At 47.1% G+C, this 25,313-nt stretch overlaps 1 protein-coding gene, 1 long non-coding RNA gene and 1 other non-coding gene across 3 annotated transcripts in view; 1 reads left to right on the forward strand and 2 right to left on the reverse strand.

The window, feature by feature from the left end:
• The first annotated feature begins 4,318 nt into the window (after nucleotides 1-4,318).
• The window catches only part of Vps35l (VPS35 endosomal protein sorting factor like), a 106,755-nt gene continuing 85,760 nt past the window's right edge, over nucleotides 4,319-25,313 (forward strand). Inside the window, exons 1-8 of the mRNA XM_031388053.1 lie at nucleotides 4,319-4,813; nucleotides 7,775-7,874; nucleotides 10,473-10,640; nucleotides 12,395-12,517; nucleotides 13,956-13,980; nucleotides 17,775-17,851; nucleotides 18,804-18,932; nucleotides 24,956-25,040. Of these exons, the coding sequence (XP_031243913.1) occupies nucleotides 4,713-4,813; nucleotides 7,775-7,874; nucleotides 10,473-10,640; nucleotides 12,395-12,517; nucleotides 13,956-13,980; nucleotides 17,775-17,851; nucleotides 18,804-18,932; nucleotides 24,956-25,040 (808 nt within the window). The 5' untranslated portion in view covers nucleotides 4,319-4,712. The remainder of the gene's footprint in view (nucleotides 4,814-7,774; nucleotides 7,875-10,472; nucleotides 10,641-12,394; nucleotides 12,518-13,955; nucleotides 13,981-17,774; nucleotides 17,852-18,803; nucleotides 18,933-24,955; nucleotides 25,041-25,313) is intronic.
• Nucleotides 4,488-5,325, reverse strand: LOC116102863. Its single transcript, XR_004123310.1, has 2 exons — nucleotides 4,860-5,325; nucleotides 4,488-4,759 (listed from the first exon to the last, which is right to left on the reverse strand). It is a non-coding gene; the product is annotated as an uncharacterized LOC116102863 (long non-coding RNA).
• LOC116104180 lies at nucleotides 22,266-22,372 on the reverse strand. The gene has a single exon (XR_004123719.1). It is a non-coding gene; the product is annotated as a U6 spliceosomal RNA (small nuclear RNA).

Raw genomic sequence — 25,313 nt, forward strand, 5'->3', positions numbered from 1 at the left:
TAGTTGTTTTACAGAAATGTTAGGTTTTGTGTGTGTTACTATTAGGTATACGTCGGCTAGATTATACTCACTATTCTGGAAGGTGGCAAGTTTAGAGATGATAGCACAATTTTCATGAACCTAGCACTTGGGCATGCACTGTGATGGGGCAGCGGAGCGCATGTGGCTAGTTCTAGTTAGTCTATGTTGTTTGTTTCTTCAGTCTTCTTTTTCTAGCATGCTTTACATAGGAGAGAATAAAGGGCTATTTAATAAGCAACCCGGATCTCAGATAACATAGTAATACTGTCTAGTTTAAAACCTGCAGTAAAGGTACTCAGATTTATGGCTTTCATGACTAACATTAAACACATCAACAATATACCAAGAAAACATGATTTTATGAAACAGAATGTCACTTACCATATAATTCCAAAAAGGGCTTTGTGCTTCTTACGTGACATTGGGGTTGTGTATATTTGAACCTTACAACTTGAATTTTAAAGATAGTAGTATTTTGAAGATGCAGCCTATGTGTTCTTAATAACCTTTTTAGGAATATGGAGAGAAAGATTGCTTTCCTGATTTTCTTCCATCTGAGATTTGACTTTTATGCCCAGCCAGAAGTTACAAAATAATGACCCACTCTGGGTATAAACTTGATTTCCTTTGTTGAGACTTACCATTCATTGAAGACAAAAAGAAGACAGTCAAAAAAGGTCCAGGTTACAAAGCTGGACGCACAGGCAAGGTATACCACGTCTTACCTTTCAAGTATGATAAACTGCTTTATCATTCCAAACACTCAGGACTCCACGTGTATCATTGTGGGCTCTTCAGTAGGAAGAGGAGCTAAAAGTTTGTGTATATTAATATGAATTAGCTAACATGAACTATGTTTTGGAAAGTTACAACTACTTTTAGATTAAGGATGAGAAACTGGATTGTTTTTGATTTCATGGTAAAAGTTTGTGTGCTTTACATTTGAATGTTCACAATTTTCTCTCAGAAAAGTGCCAGACACTGTTTTGTGCTTTTGAAGAAGTTTTATTTATATGCATTATTTTTATTGTTGTTTTTACTTTTGATTGGAATGTCTGTTGTGAACTGTATTTATTTTTATACTTTGATTTTCACTAGTTTTGCTTCTACATAAAAGGCAAAATAAACTTTTCATCCTAAAGGAAATCTTGTTGGATCTTTTTTAGCCAAGTGACTCAACTGAAGAACATGTGGCCAAAACAGTGACTCAGGTGACATGTTTACAACTTGAGCCCCAGGATAGGCATATGCCATTGTTTCACAGGAAGCCTGCCTGTCTGCTGCTACAGTGGATAATGTCCTCGCTTCTTAGGAGTGAGGCACCAGCCAAGAACAGTGGAGAGGCAGAGGACAGAGGGAATGCTCAAGTGGCTCTCACAGTGACACCTTTCACATTGGGGGGCTAATGTCACCTCCTAGTAGCTAGCTGCCAACTCTTGCTGGGATGTTTCATTTGGCTATCTGCAAGGAAATGGCTGGAAATCACTGATGCTATGATGTATCAAATTTTAAGAATGAAGGACTGGTTCCATCAGAAGTCCGTGTCCCATGAGCAACTTCCAGTCTGTGCTCAACTCTCCGTGAAAGGCAACAGTTCTAAAAGATGAGTAGGGCTGCTGCTGTTGGGAGAGCGCTTGCCTAGGGCCCTAGGGTTTCTATCGCTGACATGAAACACCATAACCAAAAAGCAAGTTGGGGAGGAAAGGGTTTGTTTATTCTGCTTATACTTCCACATCACTTCATCATCCAAGGGATTCAGGACAAAACTCAAACAGGGCCAGAACCTGGACACAGGAACTGACAAAGAGGTCATGGAGGAGTGCCTTTGCTCAGCCAGCTTTCTTATAGAACCTAGGACTACCAGCCCAGGGGTGTGGTATCTCCCATGATGGGCTGGGCACTCTCCCAGCCTGATCAAGTTCTAAAAACAAAGATCTTGGGATAGAATGTAGTGCAGCCTCTTCTTTAATAACTGTAACAACAGCCCTAAGAGTTGTGTCAGACCTGTCATATATCAGCTAAAAATAAGTTTAAGACCAGAGAGATAAGATGGCTCAGTTAAGAGCATTCGTCTTCTTCCAGAGGACCCAGTTTGATTTTCAGCACCCACATGGTGGCCTCCCAATTATGCAGTTCCAGGGGATCCTGTAATCCTTTTCTGGCCTCCACAGGTACATGGTGCAGCATCATACATGCAGGAAAAATGCCAATTCATATAAACAGATTTAAAAATTGGATTTGGGGAGCTATCTGCATAAAGTGCTTGCTGTGCAAGCATGAAGACTTTCCAGATCCCTGGTGCCTGTGTCAAAATGGCAAACGGTGTGCACTTGCAACCCGAATGCGTGGGTGGGGTCGACAGGCTTGACGGCCAGCCAGTCACACAGCTTCAAATTCAAGGAAAGAGAGACAGAGACACAAACAGAGACAGAGACAGAGAGACACACTCAGAGAGAAAGGCTATCTCAAAATTCAAGTTGGAGAGCAATAAAGGAAAATAATAGATATTGGCTTCTGGCCTCCATATGCTCGTGCATGGGCAATTACACATGTGCACATGCCACAAACATACAATTAGAAGCTGAGTGCAGTGTCCCATACCAACAACCCTAACACCTAGAAAGAAGGCTAAGGCAGAGGATTCAATACATTCAGGCCAGCTGGGATTACAAAGTGAAACCATTTCTAACGATAATGTAAGCTAACAAATAAAATGCTTCCATTTAAAATTCTGCTCTCTACCCTCGGTGTTTTTCTATGGCCCTCAATTCTCCAGTTTCTTTAAAAGAATTTTTTTTTAGACATAATTATTTGATGTATATGAGTGTTTTGCCTGTGTGTCTCTATGCCACATGTACCTGTGTAGGCCAGATAATCCCCTGGGACTGGAGATACAGAGGGTTGTGAGCTATCCTGTGGGTGCTGGAAATCAAATCTGGGTCTTGTGGAAGAACAGCAAGTGCTTACCAGATAATGCATTTCTCTAGCCCAGATTTTCCAGTTCCTCGGGGACACTGACACAGAGGCCACAAAACCATGGTCTTAGACTGTGGTTGGAAGAACGCATTAGTTAGCTATTCTTTCCAGAAATGTAGCCTGTTTTACGATGGTTCCCCATCATTTATTTTATACACAAGATGGGATGGGTTTGCCAAATGTACTACTACTCCTCTGCCTTTAGTGCCTCGTGGTTACCTCTCACCACCAAAACTGCTACCATTCTTTCAAAGGAACCACCAACAGTAGTGTCCCCTAGAAATGTCCACACAACTATCCCAGAGCCACTGTTTTACAGTCCCCAGGCAAGAGGCAAGTGGCATGCCCATTTAAAGTAGATGCCCTGCTCTGTTAATAGACCAGAGTCAGCGCTACAAGAGCAAAGGCAAACGAAGACCTGTTTTGCCTGCCTCATTAACCACAGCTTCTGAGGGTTGCCCGGAGACAGGGATTTTTTGTTTTGTTTTGTTTTTTGTTTTTGTTGTTGTTTTTTGTTTGTTTGTTTTTTTCCAGACAGGGTTTCTCTGTGTAGCCCTGGCTGTCCTGGAACTCACTCTGTAGACCAGGCCGGCCTCGAACTCAGAAATCCGCCTGTCTCTGCCTCCCAAGTGCTGGGACTAAAGGCGTGCATCACCACCGCCTGGGAAACAAGGATTTTATGATACCCTCCTGTCATCTTACCAGTTACCTCAGTTTCACAGAGGAAGAAACTGGGACTCTGAAAACCTCAGTCCTAGTTGAAGTATTTTCAGTTGCCTTTTCCAGAACGCATAAGAAGATGATGCTCTTCCCATCAGGAAGTGCACTTGGAAGTAGAACCGGGATGGGCTGAGTAGACTGGTAATTTCCCAGTCTAAATCCATTCTTTTTGAGTTAGAGTTTGAATCCCAAGCTCAGGCACACACTAGCTACGAGTTCCAGTTTTCCAAAAACAAGTGATTAACGACAGGTACTCCAGAGGTTTCTATTGAGAAGGAAGTGGGCAAAGTGCGTTGCGCGCAGTCACCTGTTAATACACTATCCTGATTCATTCATAAGGGGTTGGGGATAGGGGGTGGGCGGACACAAAACAGGAGCGCCCAAGTTCTGTGAAGATTGCTTGCTCGTATTCGGACGTATATTGTCAGTAGTGGGGAAAAATGTCCAAAGTGTTCATCCCTACAAAGTACGCCAAATAGCGAATTAGATGAGCTTCAGAATCATTTGTGTCTGGCCCTCAGCAGGGATGGATGTGTGCACTCCTATTTGTCACTAGAGGGCGCAGGAGGGCCAAGCAGCCAGTGAGTCCTACCTCTTACAAGCCTGGGGACGCGATATGTGTGTGTGTGTGTGTGTGTGTGTGTGTGTGTGTCTGAGGGTAATGACATCTAGTGCCAAGCGAAGAAAGGACTAACATCTGTTCGTTATCCACTGACCTCCGTGCACTGTCACACATCTACGTAATACGAATGTGATTTAAGCCAGTCGTGGTGATGCAGGCCTTTAATCTCATCACTCGGGAGGCAGAGGCAAATGGATTTCTATTAACAAAATAAAACAAAAAGTCAAATCAAGGCCGATGACGGAGCTGGGATTTTGCCGGGACATTGCTCGACACAAACGTGGAGGATAGGAAGCCGGAGGAAGTTGCCCCTCACAATCATGGCGGATGACGGAGCCGAGGATCTTCAGAGCGGAAGCTGCCCTTCACAATCATGGCGGCTGGGGCGGGGCCGAGCTTCCCTGGACTTGAGAAAAGGGGCTGGACACGGAAAACAGGCGATCATGTGATTGGGAAGATGGCTGTCTTTCCTTGGTAAGGAAGAACCGGCTAGTGGGCTTCGGGGAGGGGCTGCTCTTACCTGCTCTCTATGGGGGTGGGCAATCGTCCCTGTTGGAATCCGTGGCCTCCATCCCCGCCCGGGTTGTCAGGACTACAGCAGAGCAGAACCGCTGTCAGTACTATGCTCCTCTCCTCGGTTCCGCAGCTCCTTCACTCAAACTTACTCCATGCAAGGTTTCCGCCTCCTTGGGAGAAGTTGGCACGCCTGGGAGTTCTGGGGAAGGGGATGAACTCGCCCGGAGTCTGCACCTGGAGACCTGGTCGCTTGTTCCTTGAGCTCCTTAGCCCACCTGAAGGAGATTAGCTTTTCCCATCTGTAAAATGAGGCCATTCACCCTACTCTGTGTAGAACTCTCAGATGTGCTTCTTTGCCTTAGCGAGCGGTCAGTGTAGTAGAACATAGAAGAGATGGGACAGGCCCAGAGGAGAGAGAGGGCAGTCAGTTAACTCCGCTGGCAGCCTGGGTAGACTGCTGAGAAGAGCCTTCTATTGACTCTTCCAGGATGCATAGGAACTCACTAAGCAGGAAGGAATAGTGTGCACCCAAGTGACTGGCATATGGGCCTTTTTGTGCGTAGAAGTGAGGTGATCTTTAGGTTGCAGCAAGAACCCACACGGAATAAGCAGAGATAATGAAGTTGGGGATTGGAGACCTTGCATCTCAGGGACTGATTTTCTGGCTTTTCTCTTCAAATCATGGGAGGTAGTTTACAATGCCTACATTTGAGCATGAAAGAAATTTGTAGCGCTAGGCCTTGAACATAGCCAACACCAACCCTCTGGCTTTATTTTGTCCTGACATTTTACTTCACTCTATCTTGCAGACTCTTAAGAGACCACTTCAGGACACAGCCCATCAGCGTGGTGCTTTGGGCCTCTTAGATCACACCATGGGATTCCCTCACCTGCTTGTGCTTGTTTAACCTTTGATATTTTCCTAATACATACCGATGAGACCACAGCACTGCTAGTGCCTATGCTCTTTGTAGTCTTCTCTCTCCAGCAAACACAAAACATTTCTGTGTGGGATTGCATGTTCATCTTTCAGGTTTGCCCACTGACTTCATATTCCTTAATGAGAGAGACAGAATTGTGTCCGTCTTCTTTCCAGTAATTGTTCCTGTTGATGGATGAGGGAGCTGAGTGTGCCCATGGGAAGTGTGCCTCTGCTCCAGAGATCGCATTTCTCTTTCTTTCATTCTTTTTTCTTTTTCTTTTTTTCTTTTTGGTTTTTTGAGACAGGGTTTCTCTGTGTAGCTCTGGCTGTCCAGGAACTCACCAGGCTGGCCTCCTCGAACTCAGAAATCCACCTGCCTCTGCCTCCCAATTGCTGGGATTAAAGGCATATGCCAACACTGCTTGGCTTTCTTTTTTCTTTTTCTTTCTTTCTTTCTTCCTTCCTTCCTTCCTTCCTTCCTTTCTTTCTTTCTTTCTTTTTTTTTGAGATCGCATTTTTCAAGGGATGTCCTAAATGTTTAGCATTAGCACCGTATTTAATACTCTAAGACCGCTTTTCATTTGAGAACATGGGATTCGAGTTGACCTAAAGTCATGCAGCCCGCCGGGTGAATTCTAGGGACCTGGATCTTGGAATTTGCTCTTTCCCTAAAGGAGGGAAAGTAGAGATGGGACTTGACTATGTAACCAGGAAAAACTGTTCTGGGGTGTATGAATACGACCTATATTTTTGTTAGTGAAAAAGTCTGACTTGTGGCAACTGTTGAGATAGTAAGGTTGAGTGATGGTGAGGCTACGATACCGGAGCGCACTGTAGGAGAGAGGGTGGGCTTGGCTGCACATACAGTGAAGGGGACAGAGTAGCAGAGGGCCACCAGAAGCAGGTAGGAAGTTACTAAGAGAGAATTGTGGGTAAAGCCACCTGAGGGGTTCTCCCTGAAGGGAGGCCTAGTGACCAGATCTGTGTGCTGGGGGGACTCTGAAGAGACGACATTTCTCTTTCCTTCCTCATGTGTGCGTGGCCTATCATCCAGACCCCTCGTGTGCTGAGGTTTCCCTCTGTGATGATGTTCTTCCTCCTCTGTCGGGTGCTCTGGCTCCTCTTTCTCATTGTCCTGTTCACTGAGCCTTCCTCTTTATCAGTTCCCAGCTGATAAAGTTACCTTTGCCCTCTCCTTTTCTCTAGTTGCCTCCTGTCTTTTGCAAATGCCCAGCCTGGACTTTTTCTTGCATCTCAGAAGCTTATTCTTCTGGGGCTTCTCCTCCAAGCCCTGGCTGTGAATCCTGGGCCCTGCCATGTCTGTCCAGCACCAGGAGGTCCCCTGATCCCTGCTGTATCTACATGTCCTGCTCCAGGGGGGTCCCCTGAGCCCTGCTATGTCTGTCCAGCTCTGGGAGGTTTGCTCCAAGCTATGGCTGGCTGCCTGGCCTCCCAGCAGCCACCTGCCCTTTGCTTGGTTCACAGCACCAGTCCAACACTGTGGAAACAGGCTGGGGAAACTGGGCTCCTCTTAGTAAGCTCCCCTGTGCACTGGATCTGGCCACACACATCCAGGATTTGTTGGCAGAGTTTGTACCTTCAGACAGCTTGAAAATTGTTTTTATAGCTTAGTTGGTAGAGTCCTCACCCGGCACAAAAGTTTTGGGTTTCATCCCTAGCCTGGGCTAAATGGGATGTGATAGAGCATGCCAGTTATTATAAAACGTGGAAGGTGGAATTTTGTGAAGATTGAGTTCAAAGTCATGTTCAACTGCCTAGTGAGTTTCAGGCTAGCCTGGGCCACATAGTGATTTCAAATAAACAATGAAATGATTTTTATGTTTTTTACTTAATGATTTATATTATTCTTGGTAGCAACATATGTGCTCCAAGTTGATCCCTGTCAGTGGAGTCTAGATAACACTTTAGGTCTCAGTCACCCATCTGGTGTCACCTTGTTACCTTTCTGATTTGCCAAGTGTCTTGCTTGTTCACAGGCACTCCCGGAACAGGAACTACAAGGCGGAGCTGGCATCTTGCAGGTTGGAGACAGTGCCCCTGGAGTGTGGGGACTACCACCCACTGAAGCCCATCACTGTGAGTCCTGTACAGGCTCCCTTCAGCAGGCCCAGTCCCTCGGTGCTCGTGGCAACCGCTTACGCATATGTCAATCAACCCCTCTCATTAGGTTAACTTCCTGTCACCCTCTGCACTCCCACCTTCTCCTGTCCTTGAAGTTGTTGTGGGGAGAGGGTGAGAACTCCTGATTTGGAAGCTTCTTGATCTTTACCAGTAGGAGTCACTCTGGCCACCTGGGGCAGGTAGAGAAGGGGTGGGCATGGGATAGAGTGGTGAGTTGGGCTGCCCCAAAGAGCATCTTAGACTGGTCAGTAAAGTAAGAGCTGACAAGAGACTTGCTGGTCCCCCCTACCCCAACCCCACACCGTGTTAGCACTCACTAAAAGTACAGCTGCCCCTTGTCACTTGGTGTCCTGGAGAGCCTGGCTTCAGGTACCAAACCCTCCCAAGGTTCTGATATAAAACTTATATATAACCTACATACAGCCTGCCATGTGCTTTATATTACATGTGCACCAGGTGTGGTGGTGCAAGCCTGTCGTCTTCACACTTAGGAGGTGAGGGCAGGAGGGGCAAGAGTTCAAGGTTAGCCCTGGCTATGTGAAGCTGTCTCAAAATAAATGATAAATAAAAAAAAAAAAAAAATGCAGTGCCTGTGTAACTCATAATAGGCAGTACTGTGTCACCACCATGTCAAGAGCTGTTACACTATGTTTAAGGAATGACAGTCTGCATGTCCGATGCAGTTTTAGGTTTTTATTAGTTAGGTGTTCTATTACTGAGCCACACCCCAAGACAAACGTTGAGATTTTTATTGAACACTCAGTCATAGAACCTGGTTCGGTGATCCTGGTTCATGATCCTACCAGGACCATTGCCACCAGGCAGATGACATGGCGACCTTGTTAGAAAGCAGATTCCCAGGGCTGGAGCAATGACTTCACAGTTGAACACTTGCTGCTCTAGCAGAGCTCCCAGGTTCAGGATCCACTCACAAGCCAATGGAAAAGAGCCCCGTGGTGGCTCTCTGGCTGCATGCTGAGCACTAGGCTAGTCTGGACTAGCTAGTGAGGGCCTGACTTAGTAACAAGCAAACAACCAAACCAGAGAATGTAGTTACACGTAACTGTTTCATTTTTTATTTTTTGGTTTTTCGAGACAAGGTTTCTCTGTGTAGTCCTGGCTGTCCCGGAACTCACTCTGTAGACCAGGCTGGCCTCTAACTCAGAAATCCGACTGCCTCTGCCTCCCAAGTGCTGGGACTAAAGGCGTGCGCCACCACCGCCCGGCAACTTAACTGTTTCAATGGAAAAGAAGTCTTGTCTACATTCTCAGTCTGCCACCAGCTGTGTGGCTGGTCTGCAGGTTGAGCAGTTTCTGCTCCTGCCCACCAACTGAGTGACCATCCGACTGATTCTGACAGTGTTCCAGACAGGAAAAGCCAGTATCTGTTGTGGTAAATATTTGGGGTTTCTACCCCATCTTAGATCATTTAGTTCCCTAATAAAAGACACAAAACCTTTATATTTGCTGGGCAGATATCAACCCTCTATGCTGTTTTATCTACTTCCCTGTCAGTAACCCTGAGATAGCACTCATGTTCTCTGCCTGGGCTGCTCCTACTCCAACAGGCTGGCCCTCATGGCTATGGGCTCATGATCTTGCTAGGCTGCTTCTTCCTTTTCCTCTAGTCTTTCCTCATGGTTCCTGCCTCAGACCAAAGCCTTGGTATCCAAGCTCTGCCTACCTCTCTTCTGCCCTGTTACAGGCTATCGACATCTTTATTAACCAATCATGGATAACTTGGAGGGCAAGGTTTATACAACCAAAGCTGGTATGTGTGAGGATTTTCTTGTCTTGGAGTAACCAGATCTTGGCTACAGAATTTAGCATTTGAGTACCAGCAGCATCAGACCAAGCCATTATAAGTATCCTCTTCTCTACTCAGAGTCCATACATAACGCACTATGACCCCCATATATCAGAAGCCAGCAAGCATTTCTCTAGCAGACACCAGCTTTGGGGATACTTTGGGTCTAACCTTACTTAGAGAGAGTTAGCACCAGACCCCACTTCAGTTACCAGGGCCAACTCCAGGGTATGCCCTGTCCTCAGACCTCCATGAGGTCTTGTCCTTTCTTGGGTTCTGTTAATTTGCTGAGGCAGTGCACAGAGCCTAAGAAAGCTCTCCCCACCGGCCAGCTGGAAGCAGGATCCTGGAGGAGATGTGTGGGGGATGACCTGGAGATTCTCCATCACCCCCATGTCATCTTCCCAGGCGTTCCCCAAGTGCCTTTGATAAGGGATTAAATGTGGGGGGAGGCTCTCAGTGGTCAAGTTGATTGCTTTTAACTCCATGGCTGGCTTTGTCCTCCCTGGAGGGTGGGAATGAGTCTGAAGTTCCTAGCACCTGGGCACGGCTGGTCTTTCTGGAGACCAGCTGCATTGTGGAGGCCATGGAGATACCAGGTCTTGCCAGTGTTTCACAGAATATAAGCATCACCTCTGCCACAAGTGACTGGTCAATCTAGCCTCCACAGCAAGATCAAGTGGCCTAGTTGATTGTCCCCTGACACAGTCAGTCAGATGACCTTCACTGCATCACTTTCTCCACAGGTCACTGAGTCAAAGACAAAGAAAGTGAGCCGGAAAGGGAGCACCTCATCCACGTCCTCCTCCTCTTCCAGCTCCGTGATTGATCCTCTGAGCAGCGTCCTCGATGGCACCGATCCCCTATCCATGTTTGCAGCCACCTCGGACCCGGCAGCCACAGTGACAGTCACAGTAAGGCAGCCTAGCCAGCAGCAGGCCTTGTGGGTGTCAGGCCTTTACCTGCAGGGATGGCAGTTTGAAGTCTCACCAGTGATGCCTTGTGGCATTCTGACTGTGAGAGTTCAGGACATCCAGATACCCAGAGGAATTTGATTAAGCATGTTGTCTGAGAGAGGCTGGGAGAGGTCGGTGAGGTCTCTCTCTATTTTTATTTTTATCTATTAATTAATTTTTTTTAAAGGAAGGGTTTCATGTAGTGCACACTAGACTATGGAGAATGACCTTGAACTTCTGATTCCTCGGCCTCTGCCTCCCAAGGGCTAGGTTTACTGGTAAGAGTCACCACTCCCAGTATGCTCCTTGCTGGAGACTGAACCCAAGGCCTTGTGCCTGCTAGGCGAGCACTCTACCAACTGAGCCACATCCCTGGCTCTTCAGCCTCTCCACCTTTTTCTTTTAAATTTTTTATTTGACAATATGTCTTAGACAACTTTTCTTATCGGGGCCTTGTCATTTTGCATAGCCGCATTATATTCCGATTCCTTTGTTGCTGCCCATGTTGTCTAGGGTGTCTGCTGATCTTGAAAAGACACCAACATCTCTTGAATATATACATCCCTCATGGCGCCCGTGTGCAGTGGTCTGTGCAGGGCCGAGTCCTAGAAAGCTCCCTGCTGGATGAAGGCAGTGGATGCATGCTGTTCTGAGTGCTGCCTCCGAGCCACCCCCTCAGAGGCTTAGTGGTCTGTATTCCTGCCAGCAGTGCTGAGTCTCACCTATTTCCTTGATTGAATATTAAAGTTATTTTAATTTTCCACTATTCGGATTGTTGGGAAACATTTCTTTCTCAGTGTGCTTTACAAAACTTTTTAAGATGTATTTTATGTGCATGACTGTTGTGTCTGCATGTGTATATATACACTGGACGCATGCATGTGGAGATCGGAGGAGGGCATTATCTACTGGAACTAAGTTACAGATGGTTGTGAGCTGCCCCATGGGTGCTCGGCAAGAGCAGTAACTGCTCTTAACCACTGTGTCACCTGTATTTCAATTGAAGAAATTTTATTTTGCATGTGTGTTGTGTTTGCATGTGTGTGGGGGATGTGGGTGTACCTTCTTGTACTTGGAGGTCAGAGGCTGACACCAGGTGTCTTTCTGGATTGTTCTCCACCTTACATGTTGATATGTTGAGGAAGAGTGTCACGTAAACCCAGACACCCAGAGTTAGCTAGTCTAGCTAGTGAAACTGCTCCAGGGATCCCATCTTTACCTCCATGCCTCACAAGCATGAAGACCTGCATTTAGTCCCAAGAACTCTGCAAAAAGGTTGGACACAGTTGTGCATTCTTATAATCCCAGTGTGGGGAGGAAAGGATGGATCCCCAGGACTTGCTTGGCCAGCTAATTTGGCCCAATAGGTAAAGTCTAGGCCAGTGAGAGATCTTACTTCCAAGACTGCCTGAGGAGTGACATCTATGGTATGACCATCATTATGGCTTGGAGGTGGTGGCCCATGCCTTTAATCCCAACACCTGGGAGGCAAAAGCACTCTGGTTCCAGGACAGCCAGGGCTACACACAAAGAAACCCTGTCTCAAAAGACCATTTAGAAAAGAAAAGGAAAGGAAAAGAGGGAACGGCAGCATTGCTGGGGCTGGAGAATAGCCAGACTGTAAAGCGCTTGCCTGGCATGCTCAGCGTCCTGAGAAACAAAGCCAACAAAAGCTTCCTTCCATCCTGAGGTGGTTGCCTTGCCCTTCTTAGGACAGCTCCAGAAAGAAACGTGATAAGGATGAGAACTCCTTCGTGGGTCCTGATTTTGAGCCCTGGGCCAACAAACGTGTGGAAATCCTTGCCCGGTACACGACTACGGAGAAGCTGTCTATTGTGAGTACCCAGCCGCATGTCAGCCCGGCGGTCCAGCTCCTGACCTAGAGTTTCCTCTCCTGTATCCGTGTTATTTGTGTGCTAATTGGCTTCTTAAACAGTTGCCTATTAAGGGTTAGGGGTGCAGCTCAGTACAGAAGAGGAATTGGCAGCATGAGCCTCTTGGGGAGAGCGCCCATAAAGGCATTTAATTAAAGGCATGAATTAAGAAGGGAAGAGGAGGACAGAGTTCACCTTTCTCCCTGTGTCCCCCTTGGAGCTGGAAGCTTGTTCCTGGAGTGGCTAGTGGGTGGGGTAGTTGGCTGTGTCTGGGGCATGTGTAAAGTAGGGGCCTTCCCTTTGCCCCAAGCAAGTTACTTCCACCAAGAGGAGCTCAGATGAGCAGTGCCCTCCCCAGGCAACCAGTTAGTACTGTGCTAGTTATGGTCAGGCTTAGTACTTGTAACCCAAGTTCTCCCCTTGGTCAGCATTAAATGTCTCTTCCTACTCCAAAGAGGTCCGGAGGTGGGGGAGTCCAGGGCTGGAGTGACAACTTTTCGGACCAGGTTTCCATCTTTCTGTCTCACTCCTCAGATGTTTCTAGTGTTGCCTTATGTGTAAGTTGATAGAAGGAAAACAAAAGGAAGATGTAGGCCCCCCTCTCATCCCAGGGGGCCTCCTTGTAGTCTGCTCAGCACTGCAGTTGCTGTGGTTTGGGAGGTAGCGATGGATCGTATATAGCTGCAAGGGAGGCTGGCTGCGCAGGGTAGCTTCTTGACGGTCTCACTGTGTTCCCCCGTCTACTTCTCTCACCCGCTTTCCAGGGGCGTGCTGAGCAGAATGATAAGAAGAACCGATTGGCTATTGAACGGTGTTTCTTCTTCTTTTTTTAATGCATAGGTTAATTCAGAGCAGCATTTCTCCTGCGTTGGTCCCTTTAACCCCTGAGCGTCATCTGGAGTTATTATCTGGAGCGTCTAGAGTTATTTTTGCCTGTTACAACTTCAGGTGTTGCTTGGCATGTTGTGGGTGGAGGTCAGAGAGGCTGTAAAACTCCACAGTGCATAGGCTAGACCCCACAGAGTGAAGCTGTACAATGCACGGAGGCAGGGACATGATGGCTTAGAAACTTTGATTTAAGGGTGTCCAAAATGGGTCTATTACTCAGTGCTATTAGATCAAAACTTGTGCTATTTGATGTCCCACTTGGCTAGTCCTCACATGAGTTGAAATTCAACTTCTAGGTTGTTTTTAGCAGCCTTCCACAGGACATGAGTTCAATTCCAAACATCTATATCAGGCAGCTCTGCTGCCTCTCAGTCTGACTTCAGAGGAACCCACACCCCTGAGGGCACCAGCGCTCACGTGCACATAATTCCCTTTCACAAAATTAATCAAAAAAAAAAAAAAAAAGGAAAGGAAAACATTAATTATTGTTTTTTTTTCCTTGTCTCTGCAGAATCTGTTTATGGGATCAGAAAAAGGTAAGATGAATGTTTTGACAGGTAAATTCTGCCTGTGCCTTTAGTATCATTCACAAAGGAAGGAAACTGTTGGCATGCATCTGCCATGATGTTTCTACAGTGTAAGGCTGGTGGATGGTGGATAAAACACACGCAGAGCCTTAGTGAAAAGAGACCAAAGAACCTCCCAGGAGTAAAAGGCTGACTTCATGGTTGACTTTTAGGAACACAGAGGACAAGAGTATTCCCCACCAGGTCAGGATAGCTTTAGACCCCACCCCTCTGCTCCTGTGTCCAAGATCCTTTTCCTGTGTGAGTAGGTGTACCTGTACATGTGTCTGTGTAGAAGCTAGAGGTCAGCATTATGTTGTATTCCTCAATTACTCTTCACCTTATTTATGTATGGATATGGGGACAGCCCTGGCTATCCTGGAACTCTACCTACCATAGACCAGGCTAACCTTGAGCTCACAGAGATCTACTTGCCTCTGCCTCTGAAGTGCTGGGATTAAAGGCAGTGCTAACACGCCCAGCTTTTCACCTTACTTTTTGAGACTGGGTCTCACTGAACATTCAGCTCACTGATTCAGCTAGACTGGCTGACTGGCAGGCCAGTTCCGGGGATCCCAGCTCAGATTTTCTTCATGCCTGTGTGTCAAACATGTTTCTGACAGGCATTTTCTCTAATCTTAGGCCCTTTCGTTTGCCCTAGATCAGTGGTTCTCAACCCTCCTAATGCTGCAACCCTTTCATACAGTTGCTCATGTTGTGGTTGATTCCTCTCCCACCCACCGTAAAGTTATTTAAAATTACTTCATGACTGTAATTTTGCTATGATTATGAATCATAATGGAAATATCTTTGTTTTCCAATGGTCTTAGGTGACCCTTGTGGATGTGGAGTTCTCATTGAGAACGATTGCTTTAGATCTTTGTCCTTTGGGAAAAGGGCACATGTGCTCAGTCTTACTTTCCTTTGGTCCCTGGACATTTGGAGGGTCAGATGTTCAAAGTCGTCCTCAGCTATCATAGCAAGTTCAAGGCCAGTACTATGTGATACCCTATTTTTAAAAACACACACACATACATACACACACACACAAACACGCACACACACATACATGTACACACACACGCACACACATACGCACACACACACACAGAGACTTCAAAAGTGATAGTATTTGTTGTGGATATAGAATACTCATGAATGGGTACAAGTCAAAACAATCTAAACTAGACAAATTATTTGGATGGTTTGAATATGAAATGTTCTCTATGAAGTCATATTTGAATTGCATGTGTGTGTGTGTGTGTGGTACACGTGTACATGTATGTGCTGTGTGCATGGCAGGAGATCCCTGTGCAGAGACCAGAGGAGGAAGACATTGAGTGTCCTTCTCTATCCTTTATTCCCCCTAGACAGGGTTGCTTACTGAGTTTGGAGCTAACTGGGCTGTTGGCCACCCAGGGCCTGCTGTCCTTCTGTTTGCCCCAGCAGTGCTGGGATTCTCAGTGCTTTCCCACCTGCTGTGTTCTGGGAATTTAAACTCAGAATATCATCCTTGCGCAGAAAGGACTTGTGCCCATTGAGTCATTTGTATACCCTTAGGGCAGTGTCTGGAATGCTCATAGGGCCCTTTTGGGAGGCTGGGATCTTTAGAGGGTGGGACAGGTGGACGTGGCTCATTAGTGGTCTGACGGTTATAACTAACTTCTGGTTGTGACCCTGCTTTCCACTTCCTGGTTCCTCATATGAATAGCCCGCCCTGCCATGACATTGGCAGCTTTGGGACTGGCCTGACTGGGGTGATGTGAAGTGAAGGGACAATAGACACATGTACAGAAAAGCTGGGATCAGTGGGTCATGTGCTCTGATGGCGACACCGTTACATCAGCCTGGAAAGTGTGGAATAGGAGGCAGGTTTACCATATACCAGAGCAGCATGACCAGAGCTTAGCCAATCACTGTAGGGGGAGCAGTTTCAGGTTACAGTTGTCTGGGAGGAGAGAGCTGTGGTTGACTCGTTCTGTATACACTGTTACCATCCATGCTCAGACCAAGGGAAGGCCTAGCCATTTCTGTGGGTCTGAGGCACTGAGGTCCTTGACTTCCAGGGGTACACCTGCTCCCCACACTCCACATTGTCTCTTGCTGCTGTGAGATGAGCTGCTTGCCCGTGACTTTCCCCTTTTGCGGACTCAAAGCCTTTACAACTCTAATAATCATTAAACGTTTTTCCCTTAAGTTGTGACTGTTGGGCATGTGGGTCACAGTGTAGTTCTTGGTAATTAAATAGTTTTGCCATGTTGTTAACTGATAAAAGACGCTCCAACAGTCTATACCAGGGCCAGGAACCTAGGGCCTGAAAAGAGAATGGTAACAGCTTAGTGTGTGAGCCAGTGTTCTGCCATGGTAACAAAATGCCCCAGACAACCACCGAATGGGAGGAAAGACTTATTTGGGCTTATAGTTTCAGAGGTTTCAGTCCATGGCTCTTGGCTCTGTGGCTTTGGGCCTGTACTGGCACAGTCCAGTGTAGTGGGAACACTTGCCAGAGGAGGCCTGGCCACCTTATGGGAAGTAGAAACAGGAAGAAGGGGCCAGGGTCCTCTTAAGAGCACATTCTCAATGGCCTGACTTCCTAGTGCTGGCTCCACTTTCCAAAGGTTCCATCACCACCCACTGGCACTGTGAGCTGGGGTCCATGCCTTCAACACAGGGGCCTTTGCGGGACATTTGACTTTCATCCTTTATTCACGTGGTAGAAAGAGCAAGGGCCCAGTTAGTCACAGGACCCTCAGTATCATCATGGGCAGTGCTTTGAGAATGGGGAAGTGGTTCGGAAAGACTTGGATGGTAGCAGTAGTCTGGACAGATCCCCTTGCCCTGTGTCTGGCCTGTGACTTCAAGTCCATCATCTGCATCTTGGCTCCTGCCAGTATTGGGGATGGTGTTGACAGCTGCTAGTTGAAGCAGCTAGGCCTGTTTACCTGGGAAGAGGCCTTTGACATGTTCTTCCTGCTCTGGGCAGATGAGGGGTGGGTTCCTATGTAAGTGTAAAGGCCTAGTGTAGCTGCCAGCAGCCACTCATATGAATGGGTTTTCTGGAATGGGGGTCAAGGCCCGAATAATTTGGGGTACCGGAAATGTGAGAAGGGTTTGAAAAAATTAGACCAACACATGGTGTGCTTTCAGTACGCCATCATTCATTGAAAGCCTCTTTGTTACAAGCAAACAGGTAGATAGGTAAAGCAAACCCCCTTCCCCAAGTTCGTCAGCAACTTGGCCCAATCAGCAGTTTCATCTTCAGCCTCTGGAGGCAGGACTTCCCAGGCTAACTGGAACTTGGAGAGAGGTGTGGCAATTAGCAGGAGGTGGGCAGAGAGGCGTGGTTATCTGTGGCAGGGCGGGGGTCTGGTAGAATCAGCCCTCAGCTGTAGGAGGGTCACAGCCTAGTAATGCCGGGCCATCATGAGTGCATGCCTGAGAGGCCCTTCAGGATAAACGAGGCATGGCAGAGTTCCGCATTGTTCCTTTAGGAACAAGCAAACAGTGGAGTGTGATTTACAAATACCCTCCGTGGGGCTTCACCTTTCTGAGACCACCCACTCACTTTGCTTCTGGGGACAGTTACTGGTGGAAAAATCTAGACCTTGAGCCTGTGAGGAGGCTAAAGCTGCTCTGCCATTGCTGTTGGGTTCTGAGGTGAATTGTTTCCTGACAAGTTCATGGTGACATGTGATAGGTGTCTTTCATGCTGCATGTGGGTGCAAGAGAAAACTGCTTGTGTGACCGATGTCTCTCCTGTGTAGGCAGAGCTGGGGCTGCGACTTCTGCCATGTCAGAGAAAGTTCGGACGCGTCTGGAAGAGCTGGATGACTTTGAGGAGGTGAGCAGGCCACTTACGGGGCACAGTGAACAGGGGGCTCTCCAGCCCTTCTGCCAAGGGTGGCTGCTCACTGTGCTAGACCTCCTGGGGCCCTGACTTAGTTCAGGGAAAGATGCTGGGGCCTACTGGCCAGTCACAGGGGAACCTGGTGTGAACTGGTTCTTCTAGAGACCCCTTTTCACTTTGTGATGTAAGAGCAATTTGTCTGTGATCTGGGGACACTGTCAGCAGTAAAATCCATGTGGGTCACCCCAGTGAAACAGCTTTGTGTGGCACAAAGATCCCATCTGGAAGCATTGTTTATACAGGGCCTGTTGAATGTGGTCCACGGGACCCTTGTAATTGCTTGCGTATGCTTTGAGAACTGGGCTTGTTTGCCAACTCTTAAAAACTGGCAAGTTTGGAGTTGGGAAGATGACTTGGTTGGTAAAGTACTTGTTGTACAAGCATGAAGATCCGACTTGGATTCCTAGCATCCATGTAAGAAAGTCTGGTGTGTTTGCTTGCATATATATGCCTATATATATGTTCATGTATATACATACCTCTTCCATGCCTGCTGCCCAAAGGAGCCAGAGGAGGGCATCACATCCTCTGGATGTGTTGACAGCTGATTGTGAGCTGCCATGTGGGTGCTGCAAACTGAATCCGGGTTCTCTGTAAGATCAGTGAGTGTTCTTCACCGCTGAGCCATCTCCTTAGCCCCAAATTTTTATGCCAGAGTTTCTAGTACCAAGGTGCACACACTAGGTCCACAAGCTGTAAGTTATGGTATCCTGTGTGCAGCAGTGCCTTGTCAGGATCTTGGCTTCATTAGCAGCAGGCTGAAGTGCAGATGCGGCACTGAGTGGCAGAGTGCGTCCAGTGTCCGGCCGTCCTGTGTGGAGGTGGTAATCGGACAGGGCTTCTCCTTCTCCTCCTGTGCTGGATGTTCTACCTTTTCTGCCCACAGGGATCCCAGAGGGAGCTGCTGAACCTGACCCAGCAGGATTATGTGAACCGCATAGAGGAGCTCAACCAGTCCCTGAAGGATGCCTGGGCCTCGGACCAGAAAGTGAAGGCTCTGAAGATTGTCATCCAGGTCAGGCCAGGGACTTTTAGAGTCCTCCCTCAGGGTCTTCCCCTCATTCATCGCTTCCATACTCCCAGATGGCCTTTGAGAAGCCATGATGACGAGTCTGTTTTTGTGAGGTGACTGATCCTAGGGCCACCATGTACAGCTGCTGTACAGGTTGTACATCCCATGATGCTAGGAACCGCTGCTGCCCTTGATGGCAGAATTAATGACTCACCCAGTGCTGGGCAGTGCACAGGCCTTGGGACAAGTACTAGTGTATCTGTGATTTGTGCACACTGAGGTTTGGATAACTGTCTTTCAGGTTGCCTCAACCAGACTGACTGGCTTTGAATCTGAGACTAATGTCTCTGTTACACATTTTAGAGACTTAGTCATATAAGGAAAATATACTCATACTATAAAGAGAAGTGTGTTTACAAATTATCTTGGTGAATCTGTTGATTTGCTGATGGCTCTTGGAGTCAGTCCTGTAAGGAAAAGGTTTTTTTCTTTTTCTATTTATTTATTTATTCGTTTGTTTATTTATTTATTTGGGTTTTTCAAGATGGCGTTTTTCTGTGTAGTTCTAGCTGTCCTGGAACCAGCCCTGTAGTCCAGGCTAGCCTTGAACTCACAGACCCTCCTGCCTCTTGCACCACCACTGCCCAACTCTTGTTACATTTACTTATGCATATGTGTATGTGTCTTTGTGAGAATATACCATGTGTGTGGTTTCCCATGGAGGCCAGAAGAGGGAGTCAGGTCCTCTAGAGCTGGAGATGCATGCTGCTGTGGGCTGTCAGTTGCTGGTGCTAGGAACTGAACTCAGGTCCTCTGGAAGAGCAGCCAGTGCTCTTAGCTAGAAAGGTGCCTCTCCATCTCCAGGAAAAGGTTTAATTCTGTGCTTTGCCCTGAAGACCCTCCTCTCTTGGCAAATAGTACTTTGGTCAGGGGCTGGGTGTTTAGCTGAGTTAGTAGAGTGCCTGCCTCATATGCTGGGAGCCCTGGGTTTGATCCATAGCACTCTATGACCTTGGTGTGCTGGGGTGAGGTTCCAGACTCAGTGCAGGTAGGAAGAGCAAGGTCATCCTTGCCTACATAGTCTTCTGGAAGATATCTGTCTCAAAATAAAAATAATAGCAATACTAATAGTAATAACAATGAAAATTTAAAAAAAGAAAGAAGGAGAGAACTGACCCGTGCATATTGTTGTCTGATCTCTGCATGTGGGCCATGACACTCAGTGGAGTGTTCTTTCTCTCTCATGGACACATAGTATGTAGATACATGTTTAAAAAATTAAGAAAAATGAAATAAGTACGGTGAAAGAGGGAATTCGCACGCACTGCTTTTGCTGGTTTTGGAGCAGCGTGTCTGAAACAGCCATTTTAGTTCAGATGGACATTTGTCACAGTATCATTTGTCACGGTAATGGAACATTTCTTCTTTTGATAGAGGTTGTGCACTTGGCTCTTGAAGTGTTTGAAGTTGAATCTGTGCGCAGCAGTGGTCTCTCCTAGGGCTTCATGACTCGGGGAAGCTGGGCTACTTCTCTCTTTTCCTGTTGTTTATAGAGTAAATACTCCAGGAGAAAGGGCCTGTCATGGTGCCTGAGAACTGACGGTGCCTTGGAGTTCAGAGAGCTGCAGGTGTTTGCACTGTAGAGTGACCGCAGCCTGGAACTTGGGACTCCATCGGAGGTCAGCATCTCAGGGAAGGAACCAAGCAGTGTCTGATTGATCCTACCTGCTGGATCCTAAAGTTCTAAATGCTTTTGGAGGTTCCTATAAGGAAATGAAGAAGATAGGACATATAGCATAAGCAAGGTCCCTTCCTTTGCTCTGTGGCTCAGATTTTTTTTTTTTTTTGGTAGAACACTCATCTACCTGGAGAACCTGTGTTCTATCCCAGGACTGACATCCCTAATCAAAGTAATTTTCAGCACATAATCACTACATGCTTAAGCCTAGAATTCAATGACTTTGAGCCTGGCATGGTGGGTGCATACATCTAATCCCAGCACTGGAGAGGCTGGGTCTGGCGGATAGCTAGTTCAGTGTTAGCCTGAGCTGTGTCTTAAGACCCTACCAGTCAGGCAGTGGTGGTGCATGCCTTTAATCCCAGCATTCAGGAAGCAGAGGCAGGCAGTTCTCTGATAAATTTAAGGTCAGCCTGGTCTACTGTGCAAGTTCCAGGACAGCCAAGGCTACACAGAGAAACTTTGTCTCGAAAAACAAAACAAAACAAAACAAACAAAAAAAACTATCTCCCCAAAGAAAGGAATTACAATGACCTTTAGTACATTTATAGCTGTATAAGTTTCTTATCTCATGCAGTCCAGTTTTAGAACATCTTCATCACCCTAGCTCCCTCAAACCTAACTGTAAACAGAACCCACCACACTCCTCCCAGAATGCCATATCCTGCCTTCGCCTATACATGTGCCATAAGATGGGCTCGTTCTGTATATAAGTTTTACATTTGGTTTCTTTCATTTAGCTAAACATTTTTGAAGTTCGTCCGGGCTGTGTTGTGTGTTGAGTTCCTCTGAGTAGCACTCCATGGCATACGTAACCGCAGTTTGTGTGCCTGTGAACAGTGGTTGATGTCAGTTGGCTTCCATCCTCGGAATGCTGCATAGGAGTCTGTGTGGGTTTGTGCCTTCTTCTCGTCTTCTGGTAGATTCCTGGGAGCGGCCCTGCTGAGGCAGGTGGTGGGTGTTTTAGAAATTACCAAGCTGCTTTTGAAAATGGCTGCCCCTTTATGTTCCCACCAGCAGTGCTAAACACATCAGTCCTTCCCCAGTGCCCTAGTCCAGTGTGCGTGTGTGAGTGCTGGCGTGTGCCATGTCACTTGTATGGAAGTCACATGACAGCCTTGCCTGTCAGTCCTCACCTTCCACTTTGTTCCTGACAAGTTCTCTTACTGCTCTGTGTTCCGCATGCCTGGCTATCTAGCCCATGCTCTGGGCGTTCTTCCTCTGCCTTCAGTCTCGCTGTAGGATCTCTTGGATTTAGAGGATTTTACCCATTGAGCCGTTGTCCCAGCAAACAGCTAGTGTTATACATCATTGAAAACAGCACCCACTGCCGTTTCAGTGTTTTTCCAGTATGGGTGATGAGTTTGACTGCAGGTACCTCAGCTGCAGTACGGTGCCAGTAGTCAGCCAGTGAACAGCAGTGTGTCACAACCTCTGCTGCAGGGGAGGCTGAGCCTGGGAGCTGTGCGGATCTCAGTGGAGGAGGCGTTCTTATTACCGCTGAGTGTGCTACATGCTTGCCTTTGGTGTGGCCTTCTCACAGAGCCCTTGTTAAAAATACTGCTTCTTTAATTTTGGCTTGAGATTTTTTTTTTTTTTTAAATATGGAACGCTTCACGAGTTTGCGTGTCATCCTTGTGCAGGGGCCATGCTAATCTTCTCTGTATCGTTCCAATTTTAGTATATGTGCTGCCAAAGCGAGCACTGGCTTGAGATTCTTTATCTGCATGCATGCGTGTGTGTGTGTGTGTGTGTGTGTGTGTGTGTGTGTGTGTGCGCGCGCGCGCGCGCATGTGCATGCATGTTGTATACACAGCGGGGTATGTGTGAAGGCCAGAGGTTAGTGTTAGGTGAGTATCTTCCTCAGTTGCTCTCCCCCTTATTTGAGAGAAGAGTCTCGAATGGAACCTTTCTTTATCTCTCATATTTAGCTAGTGGCTGGCTAGCAGGCTCTGCCCACCCAGTGTGGGTTGCTGATACATGCCACTAGGCCTGGCTTTTGTAGGGAGTTCTGGAGATCCAAACTCGGGTCCTCATGCTTGCATGCTAAGCACTCTACCCACTGAGCCACCTCCCCAGTGGCTCCCTGGAGATTCTGTACTTTTAAAAATTATTTCTTTTAGTTTTTAGAATTATATCATTTTCCCCTTCCTTTTCTCCCCCTAGACCTTCCCATACACCCCTCCTTGCTCCCTTTCAAATTCATGGCCCCTTTTTAAAATTGTTCTTACATGCATATATGTATCCGTATACCTATATGCCTAATATATATATATGTAACCATAAGCTGCCCGGTCTGCGTAATGTCACTTCTGCGCATGCTTTCGGGACTGACATTGGTACTGGATAACCGATTTCTGTGTCTCCCCCAAGGAAGTCTTGCTCCTTAGTTGCCTGTGGTTCTGTGTGGAGGGTTGATGCCCAGGGAGCTTTCTCTTTCCACCTTAGTTCATCTGTTGTCCTCGTTCAGCTCATGTTTAGGCAATCAAGCTGGTGAGACTATGGGTGGCCTTTGGGATTGTCTATTCTTAACACCCCGGTCTTACCAGAAAAGTCTTAGGAAATAGTGCCATGACCTTTAAAATGGTACTTTATAAGGCAATTTTACTTCAAAAGAGGTTCTTACAACTTTAACTTTGGATTAAAAAAAAAAATTCTGTTTTTTTTCCTCATCCTTTCTAAAACACATGTTCCTGAAAGCAGCTTGTGGGGGTGGGATCAGCATACAGCTGTGTGGGACGTCCCAGCTGGGTGGAATCTGGAATCTTGCCTGAGCTGTTCGTGGACAAGGGGCCCTGCCTGGCAGTGGTGGAGGAGCTGGGGGATGTCATCTTCCTAGGAACCATGGGGTGTGTACTGTAAACAGTCTCTGGGATCTGGAGTCATTGCATTTTTTTCTTCTGAGCCCTAAAATCTCCACGAGTGATTGTTTAAGTTGGGAACTCTCATAAAGGGCTATGAAGATCACAGAGCAAGACAGCAGGGGCTGTAATTCCATACGCATTCAAATGCTGCAATAAAACAAGCATCTTTGTTTTAACAGCACATGTCTCCCTGCCCCTGTGAGAGGGTTTCCACAGGTCAGACACTGTTTATGCACAGGCATGTCACGCAGAGGAGAAACTTGGCCACTCTCATGGTTTAGACGCTGGGAGCCAAAGCCAGAGTGACAATATGTGCTCAGGGGACTCAGCTTGCTGGATGTCCTGACCACCACTTGCCTGCCCTCCCTGCTCACCATAAATGCATGCTTATGGACCTTTTCTTTAATGCCCATTTATTTTTCTATTGGTGAATTGATAAATGTGCACGTTTGTACAGGCATGGACATCCAGGAAGTCACCAGCTGTCCTCCCCTATCACTTTCTACTTTATTATTATCATTTTTCAAGACAGGGTTTCTCAGCATAGCCCTGGCTATCCTGGAACTCATTATATAGGCCATGTTGGGCTCGAACTCAGAGATTTCCCCCTGCCTGCAGATAAGGAGGATCCTTTCAGAAAAGTCTTCCTCGGTCTCAAACTTGTGGCTTTCTTAGAGCCAAGCTTTCTAGAATATTCTGTAGGAAGCTCTGTAAGCATTCTAGTTCTTTTTGTCCGAAGCGAGTGGTGGGTCTGGGGAGTGGGTGGACTGTGCAGGAGCATTTGCCATACAGATGAGAGGGCTTGGGTCTGAATCTCCAGCCCCCGCAAGAAAGCTGGACATGGCAGGGCTTTCCCATGACCCTGGCTCTGAGGGGCAGAGACAGGCAGATTCTAGGAGGCCATTGGCAGCCTAACTTCAGGCTCAGGGGAAGACCTGCCTCAAGGGAAGGAAGGGGACATAGAGAAAGACTCTTAACATCTTCCTTACACTTCCATATGCACGCACACGGGTGTATGTCTGCATGCACACTTGCATACTACACACAAACACACACAGGGGGAGTACACGTGTAGAGACAGCTTAGCATTTAAAAGCACTGTTCTTCCAGAGGACTAGGGTTTGAGTCCCAGGATCTACATGATGGTTCACGACTACTTATAACCCAAATTCCGGGGGGGTCTGCCACCGTCTTCTGACCTCTGGCAGCAGCAGGTGCTTGCACACACATGCAGGCAAAAATCTAAAAAGTAAATAAAGGAAGGAACGGCTTTTCTTGTGCGTGTCCCCTGTGGGAGAGGCTGTCCCAGGGCTGGGCAGTCATCACCGTGTTAACTTGCTTTTAGAGATCATCAGTTTTCCACGTGGAGGTTCTCCAAGGCAGGCACCCCAGAGTGAATGCCCTCTCCTGTTCTGTCTTTCTAGTGTTCAAAGCTGCTGTCAGACACAAGCGTTATTCAGTTCTACCCAAGCAAATTTGTCCTCATCACCGACATCCTTGATACGTTTGGTAAGTTCTGTAGCCATCCTGTGTCTAGAAAATGTATTTGTCTTGTCAGAAAGTAGCTGCCAGCGGCGCTTAGGTTGGGGTCTGCTGTCACTTCAGTCGTTTAGGATAAGTCATGAGGGAGAACAGACTGCCCTGTGACTCCTTTTTCTCCTGTTTGTAAAATCAAGTCAAAAGGTTTTGTATGGCTGGGCAGTGGTGGCACACGTTTTTAATTCCAGCACTTGGGAGGCAGAGACAGGCAGATTTCTGAGTTCGAGGCCAGCCTGGTCTACA

This window comes from Mastomys coucha, unplaced genomic scaffold (assembly GCF_008632895.1).
Source record: "Mastomys coucha isolate ucsf_1 unplaced genomic scaffold, UCSF_Mcou_1 pScaffold21, whole genome shotgun sequence".
NCBI lineage: Eukaryota > Metazoa > Chordata > Mammalia > Rodentia > Muridae > Mastomys > Mastomys coucha.